Source organism: Aulostomus chinensis, chromosome 6 (genome assembly GCF_037954235.1).
Source record: "Aulostomus chinensis isolate RoL2024-O1b breed Wild chromosome 6, RoL_Achi_v1.0, whole genome shotgun sequence".
Taxonomy (NCBI): domain Eukaryota; kingdom Metazoa; phylum Chordata; class Actinopteri; order Syngnathiformes; family Aulostomidae; genus Aulostomus; species Aulostomus chinensis.
The window spans coordinates 20,995,280-21,014,040 of NC_141325.1; the positions used below are offsets into that span (position 1 = coordinate 20,995,280).

Below are 18,761 nucleotides of genomic sequence, written 5' to 3' on the forward strand. Positions count from 1 at the left end.
AGCTCGAGCTCGTCTCAGTGACTCAGTGACTGACAGGAGTGCAGTCTCAGTTGAGTGGTCACACCTGAAGCCAGACTGAAAAGAGTCAAGTAGGTTGTTGTTCCGCAGATGTTCAGAGACCTGGTTAAATACTGAGCGCTCCAGTATTTTTGACAGGAATGGCAGAAGTGATACTGGCCTGTAGTTTTCAACCTTGGCGGGGTTGAGATTAGGATTTTTGAGCAGTGGGGTGAAACGGGCCTGCTAAAAAGTAGCAGGAAAAATGCCAGTTTCCAGGGAGGAATTGACAATGTGTGTGACTGCAGGTTTGATAGTGCGCAAAATGGTCTGCAGGATGCTGGTGGGTATTGGATCGAGAGGACAAGTTGTAGGTTTTGAGCTCAGGAGAAGTCTGGAGACTTCATCTTCACTCAGGGGAGCAAAGGAGAAGAGTGAAGCAGCAGTGGAAGGTTGGTGCTGACTGGACTGGTCAGGCTCAGAGAACTGGTGGCTGATTGCAGCAACCTTTTCAGTAAAAAAGGAGGCAAACATGTCTGAAGTAAGCGCAGTGGAAGGCTGAGCAACTGGAGGAGAAAGCAAGGAGTTAAACACCATAAACAGTTTTCTGGAATCAGAAGTGGCACAGATCTTGTTCTGATAGAAGGCTTTCTTAGAGGACTGTAAGCATGAGGTGAAGAAAGCAAGTTTCTGTTTGTATAAGGACAAGTCAGTGGGTTCTTGGGATTTACGCCACTTTACTTTCTGCTGCCCTGAGTCCAGCTGTTTGTTCTCTCAGAACTTCAGAGAGCCATGGACTTGGTTGTTTTTTCTTGGCTGGTTTGGACACCAGGGGGCAGAGTTTGTCAAGAGAGGATGCCAGAGAGGAACAGAGTGTTTAAGTAGCCTCATGAACAGAAAGTGAGGAGAAGTGCGAGTGGTCAGGCATAACGGAGTTCACCTCATCAGACAGCTGTGCTGCTGTGAGGGATTTCAGGTTTCTGCGGAAGGAAACCGTCTGTGTGGGTGTCTGCAATTGCGGAAAGGCAGCCGCAAATTTGACCAAGAAATGGTCTGACAGGTGGAGTGGGGTAACTGCTCCATAACAGATGTGACAGTTACGAGTCAGCACCAAGTCAAGGACTTTACCAGCTTTGTGGGTGGGAGGAGAAGGAGCTAGTTTGAGTGCAAAGGAGGAGATGAGTGCCAGGAAGTCGTTTGCCAGAGTTCTGTCAAGGTGAATGTTCATGTCTCCCATGACAATCAGTGGTGTGCCATCGTCAGGGATGTCAGAGAGTAACATGTCCATCTCCGAGACAAAGCCATCCAGATTACCCCCTGGTGGGCGGTACACAACCAGAACATATGCTTTGATGGGAGCAGTGACACTTAAAGCATGATATTCAAATGTTGTCTCGCTGTTCGACGGGCGTAGTGGAGAAAAAGACTAGTTCTCATGAATGAGCATGCCAGCACCGCCTCCTCGTCCAGTAGAGCGAGGGGTGTGGCTTAGTGTGGCGGACTCAGAGGGTGCAGCTGGGGTAGCAGTGTTTTCTGAGCGGATCCATGTCTCAGTCAGGGCTAGGACCTGAATGTCTGAGAGTTTCATCAGTGAACTGATGAATTCTGTCTTGTTGACTGCGGACTGACAGTTCCAAAGACCAAACGTGACCAAGTGTGGGCTGGGACCACTTTCTGGGAGTGCGGACAGGTTTTGCGGATTGCGTTTCCGGTAGACTGTACGTTTTTTCCGATTGCCAACAATGACCGCAATGTGTGTGGGACACATTGTACGATAAACTTAGGTCGGACAGGCGGCAGCAGTAGTCGGTGTCCTAGCTCGATGGACTCGCGCAGGTAGACTCGCAGGTCTTTACCTTTTGTGGTCTTAAACGCTTTGTGGGCTGATGGTTTCGCTGACGCTCAAGCGCAGTCTGTGCTTTTAGATACCTGACCACAGTCACAGCTGTTTCCAGCTTGACTAATTGTGCCCGGCTGAACCGCCCCTGTTAGATTTCACTTGGGAAACAAGCAATAGAGGGTGTGACCCGCGTCAGCTGACCTCACCTATTGTTGCAGAGAGAAACCGAAACTCCAGTGCCAAGTACCTAACGAGCCACAACACAAAAACAAAACCAAGCAAGTTTCAGCTTACCTAAGATGGCTCAACCTTCTTCTGTCTAAGATTCAGTGCTTGTTTGCTGAAGTTCAGATTATACTCTCTTTATAAACTAGGCTTATAGTGAAATCCCACCCGTTAGATTTCACTTGGGAAACAAGCAATAGAGGGTGTGACCCACGTCAGCTGACCTCACCTATTGTTGCAGAGAGAAACCGAAACTCCAGTGCCAAGCACATAATGACCCACAAACAAAAACAAAACCAAGCAAGTTTCAGCTTACCTAAAATGGCTCAACCTTCTTCTGTCTAAGATTCAGTGCTTGTTTGTCACCATATCAGTTCTATGGACAGAATTTCTAGGCAGATTCATGTGGTGGAGGGTGTTGAGTTTTGGAGGACACTGTCTCTGCTTTTTGTCTGAGTCATGTCATGCAGCAGCAAGGAAACCCAGCCTGCCCTCTCCCCACTCAATTCCACCAACTCTTCCTGGGGAACCTGGAGGCCAACTGACAGAAATAACTCCTCCAGCAGCCCCTGAGGCGTCCTCCCAGTTGGACATGCCCAAAAAAAACTCCCAAGGGAGGCGTCCTCACAAGATGCCTGAACCACCTCAATTGACTCCTCTCGATACGGAGTCCCTCCCAAATGTCTGAGCTTCTAAACTTACCTCAACGGGAGAGCCCAACGACCCTGCAGAGGAAAACCATTTTGGCCGCTTGTATCTCATTCTTTTGGTCGTTACCCAGAGCTCATGGCCATAGGTGAGGGTTCGAATGTAGATTGACTGGTAAATCAAGTTTTGGCTTAGCTCCCTCTTCACCACAACGGACCAGTTTAGTGTCCGCAGCTGCCTCAATCTGCCTTTCAATCTCGCGCTCCATCCTACCCTCACTCATGAACAAGATCCTGAGATATTTAAACTCCTCCACCTAAGGCAGGACCACTCCCCCCCGACCCGCAGTGGGGAATCCACCCTTTTCCTGCTGAGGACCATGGCCTCAGACTTGGAGGGTCTGATTCTCATCCCAGCTGCTTCACACTCGGCTGCGAACTGCCCCAGCAGAAGCTGGAGGTTGTTGTTCGATGGAGCTCAGAGGACCATGTGGTCATCTGCAAAAAGCAGAGACAATGTCCTCCAAAACTCAACACCCTCCACCACATGAATCTGCTTAGAAATTCTGTCCATAGAACCGAAATGGTGACAAAGGGCAGCCTTGGCAAAGTTCAACCCTCACTGCAAAAACCACATTGCTCCTCCTCGGTCTGAGCTTTGACTATCACCCTAAATTTCCCCTTCAGTACCCCAGCATATATCTTTCCGGCGAGGCTGAGGAGTGTGAACCTCCGATAGTTGGAACACACCCTCTGGTCCCCTTTCATAAAGATGGGGACCACCACCTCGATCTGCCACTGCAATGTTGCAGGGATGTGTCAACCAAGACAGCCCTACAACAGCGACCTGTCAGAGTTAACTTCTGCAGTCATTTCCTCCAAGTCAGCCACTTGTCTGCTGGATCCCATCCCAACAAGCCTCCTTAAGGATGCCTTCCCTCTAGTCAACACTTCTATATTAAATCAAATTAATCTTTCCTTAGTCACAGGTTATGTGCCACAGGCCTTTAAGGTGGCTGTCATCAGCCCTTTGCTTAAAAAGCCTTCTCTTGACCCAGATGTGTTAGCCAACTATAGGCCTATATCCAACCTCCCCTACATCTCCAAGATCCTTGAGAAGGTTATCCTGGAGCAGCTACATGAACATCTGCACAGCAATGAGCTCTTTGAAGCCTTCCAGTCTGGATTCAGGGAACACCATAGCACTGAAACAGCACTGGTCAGAGTCTCTAATGATCTTCTTATAGCTTCAGACAGAGGTCTTGTCTCTGTGCTTGTCCTTTTGGACCTCAGTGCTGCATTTGACACCATCGACCACAGCATCCTGCTACAGAAACTAGACCATGAAATTGGGATTAAAGGAACTGCCCTAAAGTGGTTTAAGTCCTACTTATCAGATAGGTTTCAGTTTGTTCATGTTAATAATGACTATTCGGAGTACAGCAGAGTTACATATGGTGTACCACAGGGTTCAGTTTTAGGACCGATTCTCTTCAGTCTTTACATGCTCCCATTAGGTGACATAATACGGAAGCACTCGATCAACTTCCACTGTTATGCGGACGACACGCAACTTAACTTGTTGATGGAGCCAGACGACACAAGCCAGCTTACTCATCTGCAAGACTGCCTAAAAGACATTAAATCCTTGATGTCTTCTAACTTCTTAATGCTAAATTCAGATAAAACTGAGGTCATCGTGTTTGGACCTAAACACCTCAGGGACACACTCTTGAATCGGATCACTACTCTAGATGGCATCACCCTAACTCTGAGTACAACTGCAAGGAACCTTGGGGTCATTTTTGACCATGACCTTTCCTTCAGCTCCCACATAAAGCATGTGACTAGGACCGCCTTCTTCCATCTGCGAAGTATCGCTAAGATTAGGAATATCTTTTCCCAGAGTGATGCTGAGAAACTGGTGCATGCATTTATCACTTCTCGGCTGGACTACTGCAACTCTCTCTTGTCAGGATGTCCTAAATACTCTCTAAAGAGTCTCCAGCTGGTCCAAAACGCTGCAGCGAGGGTTTTGACGGGAGTTAAGAAGAGAGAACACATCTCTCCCACTTTAGCTTCGCTCCACTGGCTTCCTGTAGGATCTAGAATCGACTTAAAAATCCTTCTGCTGACTTATAAGGCTCTCAATGATAAAGCTCCATCCTATTTGAAAGAGCTCATTAGTCCCTACTGTCCCACCAGAGCACTCTGCTCCCAGAATGCAGGTCTTTTAGTGATTCCCTGTATATATAAAAACAGACTGGGAGGTAGAGCCTTTAGTTACCGGGCTCCTCTACTATGGAACCAGCTCTCTCCATGGGTCAGAGAGGCAGACACTCTGACTACGTTTAAGTCCAGGCTTAAGACTTTCCTTTATGACAGAGCCTTCAGTTAGGACTGGTTCAGGTAGCTCTGAACCATTGATAGCTATGCTGCTATAGGCTTAGACTGCTGGGGGACACATCAGGTTACATGGAGCCCTTCCCTCCTCTCCTCTCCCCCTCTCTCCTCTCCTCCCCGCATATTTTTGGAACTGTCATTACCATTACTTGTTGCACTTTGTAGTTTGGCCTTGGTGTCTTGCAGTCTCTCTGTGTTTCCATAGATCCACCAGAGCCCCAACCGCCGCCTGCATCACCCCCCCCCCCCCTTATTCCCTACTGTCACACCGGCCTGCGCTTCCCTCCCATGAACCAGTCTACCATCCAGTCCCCCATCAAGCTGGCTTGCTCTCCCTGCCTCCCCTTCCAGAAGCTTCCTTCTTCAACTGTTAACATTTCCATGTTTCCCACATTTTGCATTGTAAACTGTTTTCTTGTCTGTGGCAACATCTACTGCACGTCTGTCCGTCCTGGGTGAGGGATCCCTCCTCTGTTGCTCACCCTGAGGTTTCTCAGATTTTTCCCTGTTAAAAGGGTTTTCTATGGAGTTTTTCCTCAGTCGATGTGAGGGTCTAAGGGCAGAGGATGTTGTTAAGATGCCATGTGAAGCCCTTTGGGACAAACTGTGAAAATGGGCTATACAAATAAAATTGCTTTGCCTTGCCTTGCCTTACAACATCCAGAGCCTTGAGATGCCCAAGATGTCCACCCGTGGAGCTCTGCCGCTGCAGAGTTGTTTCACTGCCTCATGACTTCTGACTCGGGGATTAGAAAATTCCTCCCAACTCTGTTTCTTCCATGAAATTCGTGTTGGTGGGATTGAGGAGTTCTTCAATATATTCCTTCAGCAGCCTCCTGTCCCCACCGTGGAAAAGTGTGAGCAAGTTGCTACCTTGCTAAGTTGCTCCCCCTGAGGTAATGAACAGTTTGCCAGAACCTCTTCAGCCCACACTGCTTGGCCCACTGGTACCAGTTGGCTGTCTATGAAGACCAGCCACACCTTGTACGCTTCCTTCTTTTTTTTTTTTACCTGTCCTGTTCAGTAGCTGGGGCAAGCAGCATCAATGTTCCTGGTGCCTTGTACTGAAGCAGTTTTACTCTGCAAAGGAGGAATCTGATGAACTCCTCCTATTGCCATTTATGTTTAATTTTATTAGGAATGGTATTGGTTCATTGATAAAGCTACCGGACTGAGGCTCAGGAGTGGATAGAAAGACAGAACAGGGACAGGACAGGGAAGACAAAGGGGAGGGGGGAGACAAAAACAACAGCAGCAAAAGCAGAAAAAAAACCAAACAAACAAACAAAGAAAAAGTAACAACAACAGAGAGGAGAAAAGAAAAGAAAAAATAAGGAAAAAACATTGGTTGCAGAATTTCCAGTGCAGGCTTACCATTTGGTTTAATATAATTTTTAGATAAATGTCTGAGTGTGTGTTTATGGGTCAGTTGTGCGCCGCATGCGTGTATGTGTGTATATGCGTGTGTATGTATGTGTGTGTGTGCTGCGGTTTGTCTTGGATGCTGTGTGTAGCTGGCTGTAGCTGATGTGGGGGGGCCAGGACATCACACCCCCAGTCCAGGATAGCAGGCAGGTCAGGACCAGGCCACCAGAGCAACCAGAAACCCCCAGGACACGGGGAGCCCCTGGCCACCCCTCCCCTTAGGAAACAGCCACAGGTCCAACCCATGCCAGGACCCATAGGCAAGCATAGGAGCAGCAACCCCCCCCCGGAAGCAACCCACAGAGAGACGGGGCAGAGAGGACCCTGGTCCCCCCCCCCCCCCCCCCACCGCATGATCAGAACCCAGGGGCATAGGGCCCCTCTGGCCCGAGACCCGACCAGAGCCCCCCAAGAGGTCCGCCAGCAGCGAGGCTGACATCCACCCACACCCAGGCGGGGCAACCACAGCCCACCACAACGACCAGGCCCACCACCCCCATACAGAGCTACCCCCCTCACAACCCTCGATCCCCATCCCCTCCACCCATCCCCTGTTCTCCCCCCCCCCCCAGAGCAGGCGGGCTTCAGGTTATAGGGCACCACCAGCCAGCCAGCCAGGACCCCCCACTCCCCCGAGAGGCCCAGCCCACCTGCCGGGGTGAGCCGAAGGCACGCACGCCCAGAACCGCCACCCCATATGCTTCCTTCTTTAGCATGACCATTCCCCTTACCTCTGATGTCTACCAGTGGGTTTGGGGATTACTATCGCGACTGGTGCAAGCAACCTTGAGGCAGCAGCTCACAAGTGACACCCAATCAGCAGTCAATTTACAAGACCTCTTGGCCAGTCAAATATAGAATAGGTCTCGTCCCCAGCATATAAAAAAAAACAACCCTAAAAACGGTGGCCTGCTTTCTCTTTGCAAACCGGCACAAGATGGCTTCCACAGAGGAGTCCAACTCACAGCTTGTATCTGCATTTACAACTTGTCATTAAAATCTATTTAAATGAACATTTGCCATTTTGACCATAACTTCAGCCACTTTTAAAAACGTTTAGTCTTTATTGCTAAATACAGAGCTGTCACAATTTAATATAGCAACTATTTTTTTAACTCAAGATTTCGTAAACAATGAAAGCTGGTTGGTTCAATTGACTTTAGGGGGCTCAGACTAAAATGGAATCAGTGTTGAACAGGCCTTCTCATCCCGATGCAGTCAAAGGGCTTCTGTCATCTGTTTGGATGGCACATAGATGTTTTCAGACCTGTCATAGTCATATTTATGATCACACATTCTTTGAAATGTCAATTTACATCAAAAAATGAAAATTAATAATATGTACGTTAAAGCATAAACATGTAATGTTGCGTCTGTCACGGCATAGCAGTACAAGGGATAATAGCATGTTCAACAGTTTGTCATGTTTTCATTACTAGTGACTTGAGGTGGAGCCTCTATTGTTACGTTCATCTGATCTGGGAATGTGTATGGTGCTGTTTCACATTGATGACAAACTACAGATGTTAGTGGTTTTCTGTCCACAGCTAAACGGTTATAATTATCACATAGCAGAGATGCTGGGTAACAACCATCTTTCATAAAAAAAACAAAACATGATGACATGAATGCAGTAACAGAATTTATCTCTTCACAATCATGTGAATTAAAAAGAAATATAACTAAATGAGTGTAATGGGGATATCAGACAACTGTTATGAGTCTCAGTGCTTTTACTGTTTAAAATGAAGTAATGACTGTCTTCATAATGGAATAATTTATGAAAATAAATACAAGTTGGAAAATGAAAAACTCATCTTAAATGATCTGATAGCCCAGTAGTGGGAGTTTAGCTTCTAATTATTGTCCCTCATCCATTGCTCAGTCCACTCCACAATCTGCTCCAGGTTGTGTTCCAGATCCTCGGGAGTGTTGCTGGATAGCTGATGGACTATCTCTTTTTTGTAGGCCTCCATGGCCTCCTCGTAAATGATCTGGAAGATCTCACACTGCACATTGTCTTGCAGCTTCTTCCCTGTATATCCCCTGTCAGTCAAACATCAAAGAGAGAAGCCACATCAGACAGTAGGAGGAAAAAAATTCACATGCAAAAAAAGGACATTTTTGAGATGTTGTACAATATTTTATGGAATGCAAAGGGAATAAAGATGAAAATTAGCTGTTTTGCTAACTCTGGCACATTTACATTTTCGGTATTAACTAAAAATGATGATCGATGTGTATTGTCCTTTTTAAATAAACAAAATAAAGAAAGAAAGAAAATCACATGCTCAAACACATTATTAGAGACCCAGTACATGATTGACAAATTAGACATAATACCAGCAATTGTATTTAAATATGACCCTGGGTGCTCCTCTTCCTATTTGAAAAAACAAAAAAAAACAAAAAACGAAAACGAAAACAAAAGAAACAAAAAAAAAAAACAACCCACTGTGGCACATACAACTAATTTGAGGCTGTGAGGACAATTTAAGATCTAGAAAGTAACAGACAGAAATACTTCTAAATCCACACAATCTTGTACTGGGACTTGACAAATTTTTAAGGTTGGTGCACATATATTCTCAGAACTGTTTGTATACTGCTCACCTCACAATAATGCAAAAATGGTCAGATATGGAGCCTCCTGGTAGTCTAGCATAGTACAAAAACTAATGTCAATTATGCCACTTTAGAGATAAATCCACATCTTAAGAGGTACCGTTGTACCACATACCAAGCTAGTTATTGTGCTAGCAAAGAGTCAGTGCTCTCTGAAGAATTAAATCAAACAGCACATTGAAGAGTAAAGAACAAGGTCAACAGGCATGTATGCCTTACTAGCTAATTTTTTAAGTCACCATGCACACTTTAGAAGGAGGGTAATGTGCAGCAGGCAACCCGGGACTTCTTTTTTAAAACTCAATCAGCAGTGGTACCGAACCAGTAAGTCATGAGGCAGGCATATTTGAAGTTTTTAAATTCGCTAAGTTTAAAAGTTATAATTATCAAGGACGCTGCAGTGCTGGTAAGAGAAGGGTGTCCTGTACAGGACTGAAGGCTTTTTTTTTTTCCAATTGGTTTTAGAGTTGAAGCATGCAGGCCTGACGTTGAACTCAATTCAATTACGATTTTTTTGTTGTTGTTATGTGTGAGAATTTAGTGATAGGGCTTGTTTTCTATTTGGTGAACGTGATGGAGCCCAGCTATGCTATTGTCACCTGCGAATTGAAATATTGGCTGCCATGGTTTATTTTTAGTTAACCTGGTAGCTACACTGGCTAGTCGCTACCTCATGTGTTCAGTATCAAGCTAAAAAAGCTGCCAAAGAAGGCCACTGGCTGCACTTTAACTCTCCATTGTTCACTTCACTTTTCAAAAGCTTGTAAGCTACAACTTGCACTAGGTTTCAGAAAAATGAAACTAATTTTCACACCACATCTTTGATTCATTTTGTCCAGCATATGCAAACTGCCAGTCAGAGCGATATATTGTGTAATTGATTCTTTCAGTTCAATTAATTCAATCCAAGTCATTGGAACACTCACAAGATGACATCAAAATCACTTTGTTCCTTTAAAATCTTTCAGAAAATTATGAAAGCGTATTGAATTGTATCGTTAACTGAATATCATGATATATATCGTATCATGAGCCAAATATTGTGTATTGTATCGTATCACGAGATTAGGGTATCGCTACAGCCCTACTCAGCATATTATTCTACATACTGTATACATCATTACGATGGTCTTGATCTGTAACCCTGAATTCACTCTTCAGTCAGATTTTCCAGGACAAGACAAACAAAAATACTCCCAATTTATGAAAAATAAGGTGAACAGATGACAAATTAGATGGATGTTACCTGCTCTCGAGTCGTGTGTAAAGCTGGGTGTTGTCTGTGCGGAGGACAAAGACAATGTGGAACCAGCGCTCAGGAAACAGATCACAGCCATGATAATCAACAATCACACCACCATCTACCATCTTCTCCTCCAGTTCATCCACCACCTACAGGATCACATAAATTGAAAATTGTGCTTCAACTTTGACCATTTTATATAGGATCGTAACAAAATAACTTCCTCTCCAATAGCCCTTGAACACTGCTGCCAGATGAAAACAATTTTCATTATATTATACTTTAAGTATCAGTATTCAGTATCTGTGTATGTTTTTTATCTGCTGTCTTGTCTTCTGGTATAATGTGTTGCCAGACTGGTAAAGACAAATTTCCATTTCAGGTAATGTAAAATTAATTGTTTTTATCTATATTACACAATGACATAGATAAAAAATGCCTACTTAGCTAGATAACAAGGTTTAGAATGTTTTATTCTTTTAAAATTTGCCAAGAAAAATACACTGTTTTAAGTAAAATCGACACTGTCAGATCTTTTCTGAAATTCACTTTGAACTAGGGGCGTAACAATTTGTTTTTCAACCATTTGAGTTGTATCATGATTTGTGGTTACCCATACGATTCAAGGATGATATTGGTCCATTTTGAACGATACGATCTGAAACGATTCAGTGACTTGAAATCCAATCTCCCTCTCTCTCTCTATATATATAAATAATATATGATATATACAATATATATAAATAAAATATATATAAAATGTATATAATTTTTTGCTTATAATGCCCAATGCATTATTCATTATTCAATTCACTTTTAATAAAATTAAAATAAGTGCAACCAACTTTTCAACAGTAGGTTTACCTGTTACTTCTGCTTTTGTTTTGCAACAACAAAACATTACAATATTTAAAGCGCCCCAAACGGATCATCACCTTTACGCGGTGGGGCAGTTTGTGCATTTCCATGACCCTTAGAGCTATGTCAATGGAGTCTTGTACTCCCAGCAGGGTCACCCACGCCAAACAGGTCGAAGGGTAGAGGCCAGACAAACTGGTCTCCAGTTTGGGGGTTGGGCTAAGGGCCAATGACCCACTCCCATAAAAACTTAATTTTGCAGAACCCAGTATCAGAATGAGAATCAGAATCAGGCTTTATTGTCACTGAACTAGGTGGTACAATTAAAATTGGTGGGAGTTCTCTCCCAGAGCCACCGTGCACCACAATTCAGATACAAAATACAATAAATAAAACAATGTAAGAAAAGAAAAACACTGAAATAGAAGATAGAAAATGTACAAGATGTAAAATAAAAGTGTGGAAGGTGCAAAAAGTAATTTTCAAAAGTGCAGAGAAAATTTAAGGTGCAGTACGGGATGAGGTACTTTGATGGTTGTTGAAGGAAGGGGGGTAAGGATAAGTTTGTGTGTGTGCATTTATCTATGTTCGCGGTTTTGTCAGTCCTGATGGCCCAGGGGAAAAAAACTGTTTCTGTACCTGCTGGTGCAGGACTTCATTGACCTGAAGCGCCTGCCTGAGGGCATCTGGTCAAACAGGGGGTGGGCAGGGTGGGTGGGGTCTGCTATGATGGCCTTGGTTCTCCTGAGGCAGTAGGATGAGGAGATGTGTTCCAGGGTGGGCAGAGGGCAGCCGATGATTTTTTTGGGCGGTGTTTATGACCTTCTGCACCGCCTTCCTATCCTTTGCTGCGGAGCCAGCATACCACACTCCCAGACTGTAGGTCAGGACGCTCTCCACGGAGGAGTGGTAGAAGCCCAACAGCAGCTTAGGGTCCAGGTTATTCTTCCTAAGGATGCGCAGAAAGTGCAGCCGCTGCTGAGCCTTCTTCACCAAGGCCCTGACATTGTAGGTCCAGGAGCAGTCAGAGGAGATGTGGGTGCCCAGAAACCTGAAGGTAGTGACAGTTTCCACCTGTTCTCCATTTATGAGGAGGGGGGTGGGGTCCTGTCTGTTTCTCCTTAAGTCCATAATAAGTTCTTTGGTCTTATGAACGTTCAGGGTCAGGTTGTTGTCTGAGCACCAGTGAGACAAGTTCCTCTACCTTGGCCCTGTACGCTGTCTCATCCTCGCCACGGATGAGTCCAACCACGGTGGTGTCATCAGCATACTTTATAATGCGGTCGGTAGGATGGGTTGGAGTGCAGTCATGGGTGTACAGGGCGTACAGTTGAGGGCTTAGGACACAGCCTTGAGGGGATCCAGTGCTAAGTGTGAGTGTGGAGGAATGGTAGGACCCCAGTCTCACCGACTGAGGGCAGCTTGACAGGAAGTTTTTAATCCAGTTGCAGGTGGGAAGGGGGATACAGAGCTGCAGGAGTTTATCATGGAGAATGTCCGGGATGATGGTATTGAACGCTGAGCTGAAGTCCACAAAGAGTATCCTCACATAGCTCTTCCCGGTCTCCAGGTGGCTCAGCACTGTGTGAAGTTTTTGAGCGATGGCGTCCTCCCTAGACCGGTTTGCCCTGTAAGCAAACTGGTGGGGGTCGAGGGAGGGAGGGAGGGAGGCAGTCTCTGATGTGCTGGGAGACTGATCACTCAAAACACTTCATGATTACAGACATCAGGGCTATTGGTCTGTAATCATTCAGGCTATCTATGGTAGTTTTTTTTAGGGATGGGGATGATGGTGGAGGCCTTCAGACATGTGGGGACGGTGGCATGTGTCAGGGAGAGATTCAAAAGTTTGGTGATGATCCCTGCTAGTTGGTCTGCACATGCTTTAATCACCACCCCCGGGATACCATCGGGACCGGCAGCTTTCCTGGGGTTTACTGCCCATAGATTTTTTCCTCACCTCCTGCTCCCGGAAGGAGAGAGGTGGGGTGCTGGAATCAGAGGGGGGCAGTGCCTGCAGGTGTCTGATGGTGGTCTCAAACCGGGCAAAAAAGCTGTTCAGCTCCTCTGCCAGGCTGCTGATGCTGGGGAATGTGGGAGGGGGTGGCCTCTGTAGTTGGTCAGGGCCTGAATGCCCTTCCACATCTGACGCGGGTTATTGTCCATTCGGTACTCCTCTATTTTCCTTTTGTAGGAGACCTTGGCCTGTTTGATGCCCCTTCTCAGGTCGGCTCTGACGGGGCTGTAAAGAGCCTGGTCCCCTGTCCTGAAGGCTTAGTTCCTGGCTCTGATCAGGGTCTGGACTTCATTCGTCATCCAGGGCTTCCTGTTGGGGAAGACCCGGATTAGTCTTTCCTCTGTAACGTTTTCTACACAGCTCCTGATGTAGAAGAGGACAGACTCTGTGTATGTGTCCAGATCCTGGTCTTCAAAAGTGCTCCATTCAGTGCAGGCAAAGCAGTCCTGCAGCTGGAGGAGGGCGTTTTCAGGCCAGGTTTTGATGGTTTAAAAACTGGTGTTGTTTGCCTCCTGAGGGGGGTGTAGGCCGGGAAGAGGAGCAGGGAGAGGTGGTCTGATAGACTGAGGTGGGGGAGGGGGGTCGCTCTGTAGGCATGCTTAATGTTTGTATAAACACAATCTAGTGTGTTTTCTCCCCTGGTTGCGCACTTGACAAGCTGGTGGAATCTGGGGAGAACAGTCTTAAGACATGCTTTATTGAAGTCCCCGGCGATGATGTGGACACCATCTGGGTGAGCCTGCTGTTGTTTGTTTACCATGACCAGCAGATGGCCGAGTGCTAGGCTATTTTTAGCATCGGAGGGGATGAAGACCACAGTCAAAATGGCTACCGTTAGCTCCCGTGGCAGGTAAAAGGGTCAGCATCTTACTGTCATGGCCTCCAGGTCCGGTGAACAGTAGGTGTCAATTATTGTGCTGTCGATGCACCAGTCCTGAAGAACATAAACACACAGTCCTCCTCCTTTGCTTTTACCGGAGGCTGCGGACCGGTCATGGCGGTGGATGGTGTGGCCAGGTAGCTCCACTGAGGCGTCTGGGATTTGCGGGTGTAGTCAGGATTCGCTAACAATCATCAGACAACACTCGCGGGTGAGGCGGTTGTTGGTGATCTGTGACTGTAGCTCATCCATCTTGTTGACAAGGAATCTGGCATTGGTGAGGAAGATAGATGGTAGCGGAGGTCTGTGCGGTCGCTTCCTCAGCTGGGCTAGCAGGCCTGCCCAGCATCAGTGTTTCTGCTTCCTCTTCATTTGACGCCTCCGGCGTTTGCTGGCTCCGACAACAATCCAAGGGGCTCCCACCGGTCTCGCTATCTCCGGTGGGATGTTATGGGACCGTGAAAAGGCACTCGTAATTTCAGTTTCTGCCTGAAAAACGATACCTATCAGGTACTGGTGGCTGTAAATGGTTTTACTGTTGCATGGGTGTATCCAGAAAAGACGAAAAAGACATAAGGGTGCAAGGTAGTGGGGAGCCTTGAGCTTCTGCGTTTGTGCGTGCCGCCATCTTGAGAAGCAGCTCAAGTTCATTGGGTAGACCATGGTAGAATAAAAAGCCATGGATCAGCGAGGATCATGGAGCCTTGTAGACCAGCGGGAAAAAATAAACAGAAAGAATCAGCTGAAAGTAGGCCTGGGCGATATGGACTGAAAATAAAATCTCAATTTTTTTCATAAAAAATCCAATTCATGATTTTTCTGATATTTAAAAAAAAATAGTAAAAGTACAAAGGACAGAGAAAACTCAAAACAAGTTCTGCTCTTATTTGATCAAAAACTTAACTAACTACTGTATATATTGGTACCATATCTTTAGTGATGTGCAAAGCGACCACTTCAGTGATTGCTCTCCATCGTGCCCCTTTCTCATCATATGTGGTCCCTTGGGTAAATGATTCCACCAAGTTGTTTTTAGTGGTAGTATGTCAGTTATAGCAGTCTTGTTCCCCTTGCAAAGAGTGGTGTTTCTCCCACTTGGCTGGATGCCTCTGTTTCACATGCTGAAATAAGTTTGTTGTGCTTCTGCATTTTGTTTCAATGGGCTTCAGACAAACTTTGAAGCATGCACTCACTTGTTAAACGTCTGTCTCCACAAACCCAAACCAGTTCCAAACCACTGACGATACTACTCCTTTCTTAGAAGCAAATTTCTTTCTCTCTTTAGCCATGTTGCTGCTATGCGTGCGCAGGAAACAAGGTGGAGGGGTGAGGGGGAAAGCTCTGGAAGCTCCAGGGGGCAAAAGGTGCGCCATTGCAAGAAGAGTAAAAACTCATTTTTAAATTTTTTTTAAATTGTCTGCAACAAAAAACTTGAATTAATCGATAAAATTTATATATCACCCAGGCGTAGCTAAAAGCAAAATATAAAGAGAAGGATAGAGAAACAAAGTATAAAAAGATTTTAAAAAATGGATGGAGAACATTGCAAGGCAGAAGAAGCTGCAAGAAAACCACTCATGAAGATGCTGTACGGACATATATCTTCTTTGCTGAAAACTCTATCAATTGAATATGGAAGCATAAAAGAGTTCCAAATAACTAGAAGAGAGGGCTTTTCATCAAACTAGCAAAGAAAGGGAATCTCAAAGACTCCCAAGAATTTAAGCGGTATCACCCTTCTCCCTGTAGTAGATAAGATATGAAGCAGGATCATCATTGACCAAATTAGAGGCAGAATGGATGCCAGGCAGTAGAAGACCAAGGAGAGACATGAGAATGGTTCAATATCAATCGTGGCGTCAAACAAGGATGCAACATGGTAGGTTTTTGTTCTTAATCATCATGGGTTAGATAATGATAAGAACAGTCAGACATCTAAACTCGATGACCTGGATTTCGCGGACGATGTAGCACTGCTCTCATCTACAAAACAGCAAATCCAGGAAAAAACTACCAGATTAGAAAAAGGAGCAAGACGAGTGTGACTCAAGATCAATACAGGAAAGACAAATACCATGAGAATTAATGCAGGAAACTAGAAAAAGTTCAAGATCAACAACCAAGAAATCGAAGATGTAGAGCAGTTCAATTACCTCTGAGCCACTTTATGCAAATAGATGGTATGAAGGACTTGAAGAATAGACTCTCTGAAGCCCTTTTCACAGTGCCACAAATGCCGTGTTTTTTGCCTGCCTAATTGCAGGGGTGCCAGTTGTGTTCACACTGAACGACATGGGCTGGGGGGGGAATTGCCATGCCAATTTACCCTCCTCCTACCCTAGTGTTATGCCAGAACGAATTTGATCTGAACAGTCTGCCCACTCGGATGCAGAGTTTCGGGGGAAGGTGATGATGTACCCTATCCAGCAGGACTTTAAAAAACACAGGAAAACATCGTGACAACACTAGCGCACAAGAGAGAGATGAGAAAAACTTTACCTGCGAGTTCAAGATACATTGAACATTTTGGAAGATGGCCAACTGGGGACATACCGAGAACTGCAAGCTCCTCAGCTTGCAGAGGATGGCATTCACTGGAACATTTCAGGAATGGGGAAAGTCTGGCCAGGAGGATGACAAAACGTGGCGTCCCTTGCAACAAGGCGCAGGTAATTTATATACTAAAGACTTGACTTGACTGGACATGCCTAACCAAATGTGTGATGTGTTTTTTGGATGCTCCACTACACTGTGCCCCCTGATGCTGGCTATGGCCCCCTAGGGAGAAACTACAGCTCGCGTTCACATTATCTATCCAAAAAGCTGCATACTCCGCTATGACAATTCATACGTCTTTGAGTCTGAAAATGGCTTAAGGCAAGAGGGGAATTCATTAAAGTTATAAAGACTTGCAACTCAAAGAGCATCTCAAGAAGAACAAAGATGAGACTGATTGAAACGAGCGACGTTCAACATCTTTATCATTAAGGTACTAAAAAACATATTTATATAAATTCTGCCATACTTAAATTGAATGTGTTATTTCCTAGTATCGATACAATCGATTGATTGCATTTAAAAATGGTTTTAGATTGATATATGTCATCCGGAAGGCCAAGATTGATGTGGTTGGATCATAGGAATATAAATCTATGCATTGATGTTGTGGATGAATCGTTACACCCCTATTTTGAATACAGTACAGAAGACCTCTACAGGCTGAATTTAAGTCTTAAGCCTGGTTTATGCTTCTGCGTCGTGGCGACGCCATACCTACACTGTCGACGTAGACCCTACACGGACCCTATGCCACAGCCTGATGTGCACCTCCAAAAAATCCTGACTACATGTCGCATCGACATGCTGTGGCGTGAACGTCAAGGACTGTGATTGGTCCGCTCAGAACGTCATTTCCGGTTCAGCACAACAACACCGCCATTATGAAAGTTTCTGTGTTGAGAGCTACACGCAAAAATGGACCAAGCCGAAGAAAGGGTTATTGAGGAGGTCCCCAAGTACAACCACCGTTACAACTCCTCTTCAAGGCACTATAAAGACTGCCAAATGGCAAACAATTTGTGGAGGGAGATATTGCGAACCACCCAAAACCATACAAAGACAAAGCCACACCCCCCGAGTGGCTTGGCGGTGAATTGCAGAGCAACACGTTCCTTCGACGCAGAACTTCGAATGCTCAATGACGGCGTAGGGTCTATGCCATCGCCGCAACGCTGAAACATAAACCAAGCTTTAGTGCCACGTACTGGTTACACTGTGTTGTCTTCACATGATATACCTAAACATAATGTGTTGTCTAGCTTTAGAAGCCAACGGATCCTGCATCAAATTAAACACTGGTCTGTACAGTATCAATCAGTGTTAATTTCATTGACAAACTGTTTTTGGGTCACTGACGCTTTTTTTCATAACCAACATGACATGAAGACAAACTAAAAAAAAGAAAAAAAAAGTGTTATGATAAAAAACTTTGATGAACTGTATGTTGTGACTTTGTTGATAAGACATCAAAGATTACAGGACATGTAAAAAAAGTACCTGTGTATCCTGTCCATCTGTTAAACTAGAAACAATGCATAAGGGTATCTGATTGATGTACAACAGCAACCAGTGTGCCACAGCACATTAAAAATATTCATATATTTTAAAGTAAGCTGTAACACCTGTAAACTACTAACCATGTACTGATGTCTTCAGATCACTATCCATTCGTAAAACAAATACAGAGAATTAATGCCACTGAGTTTTTTTTACTTTGTAGTTCGACAGGTAGTCATACCTGAAATAGAACACACATATTGGAAATTGTAATTTTTTCAACTGTAGTGCAATAGCAACTTCAAAACTAAAGACATTAAGAAATTAAAAAAAGGAAATAATAAGACTATCTTTATAAAAAAGACTGTCATGGGATTCATTAAATCGTTTGAAAATGTTTTCCGGTTTTTGCTCTGTTCATTTGCCTCTTCGAATTCACCATGTTCACTGGCATGATGCATTTTCAAATACTTAACATGATTACTAGTTTTGAACCCCCACAGGTTGGTGACACCCCTCCAAGCTAAAACCTTGTGCATTGTAGA

The 18,761-nt window shown here is 44.9% G+C and overlaps 1 protein-coding gene across 2 annotated transcripts in view; it reads right to left on the bottom strand.

Annotated features, from left to right (window-relative positions):
- Positions 1 to 7,572: 7,572 nt before the first annotated feature.
- The window catches only part of ak6 (adenylate kinase 6), a 22,081-nt gene continuing 10,892 nt past the window's right edge, over positions 7,573 to 18,761 (bottom strand). The window contains exons 5-6 of one of the 2 annotated variants that reach the window (XM_086206998.1): positions 10,409 to 10,554; positions 7,573 to 8,583 (exon numbers count right to left, since the gene is read on the bottom strand). In XM_086206998.1, the coding sequence (XP_086063124.1) occupies positions 8,394 to 8,583; positions 10,409 to 10,554 (336 nt within the window). In that variant the 3' untranslated portion in view covers positions 7,573 to 8,393. Of the gene's footprint in view, positions 8,584 to 10,408; positions 10,555 to 11,902; positions 14,864 to 18,761 lie in introns of those variants that run through there. The other variant, XR_015116586.1, reaches the window with a different exon arrangement.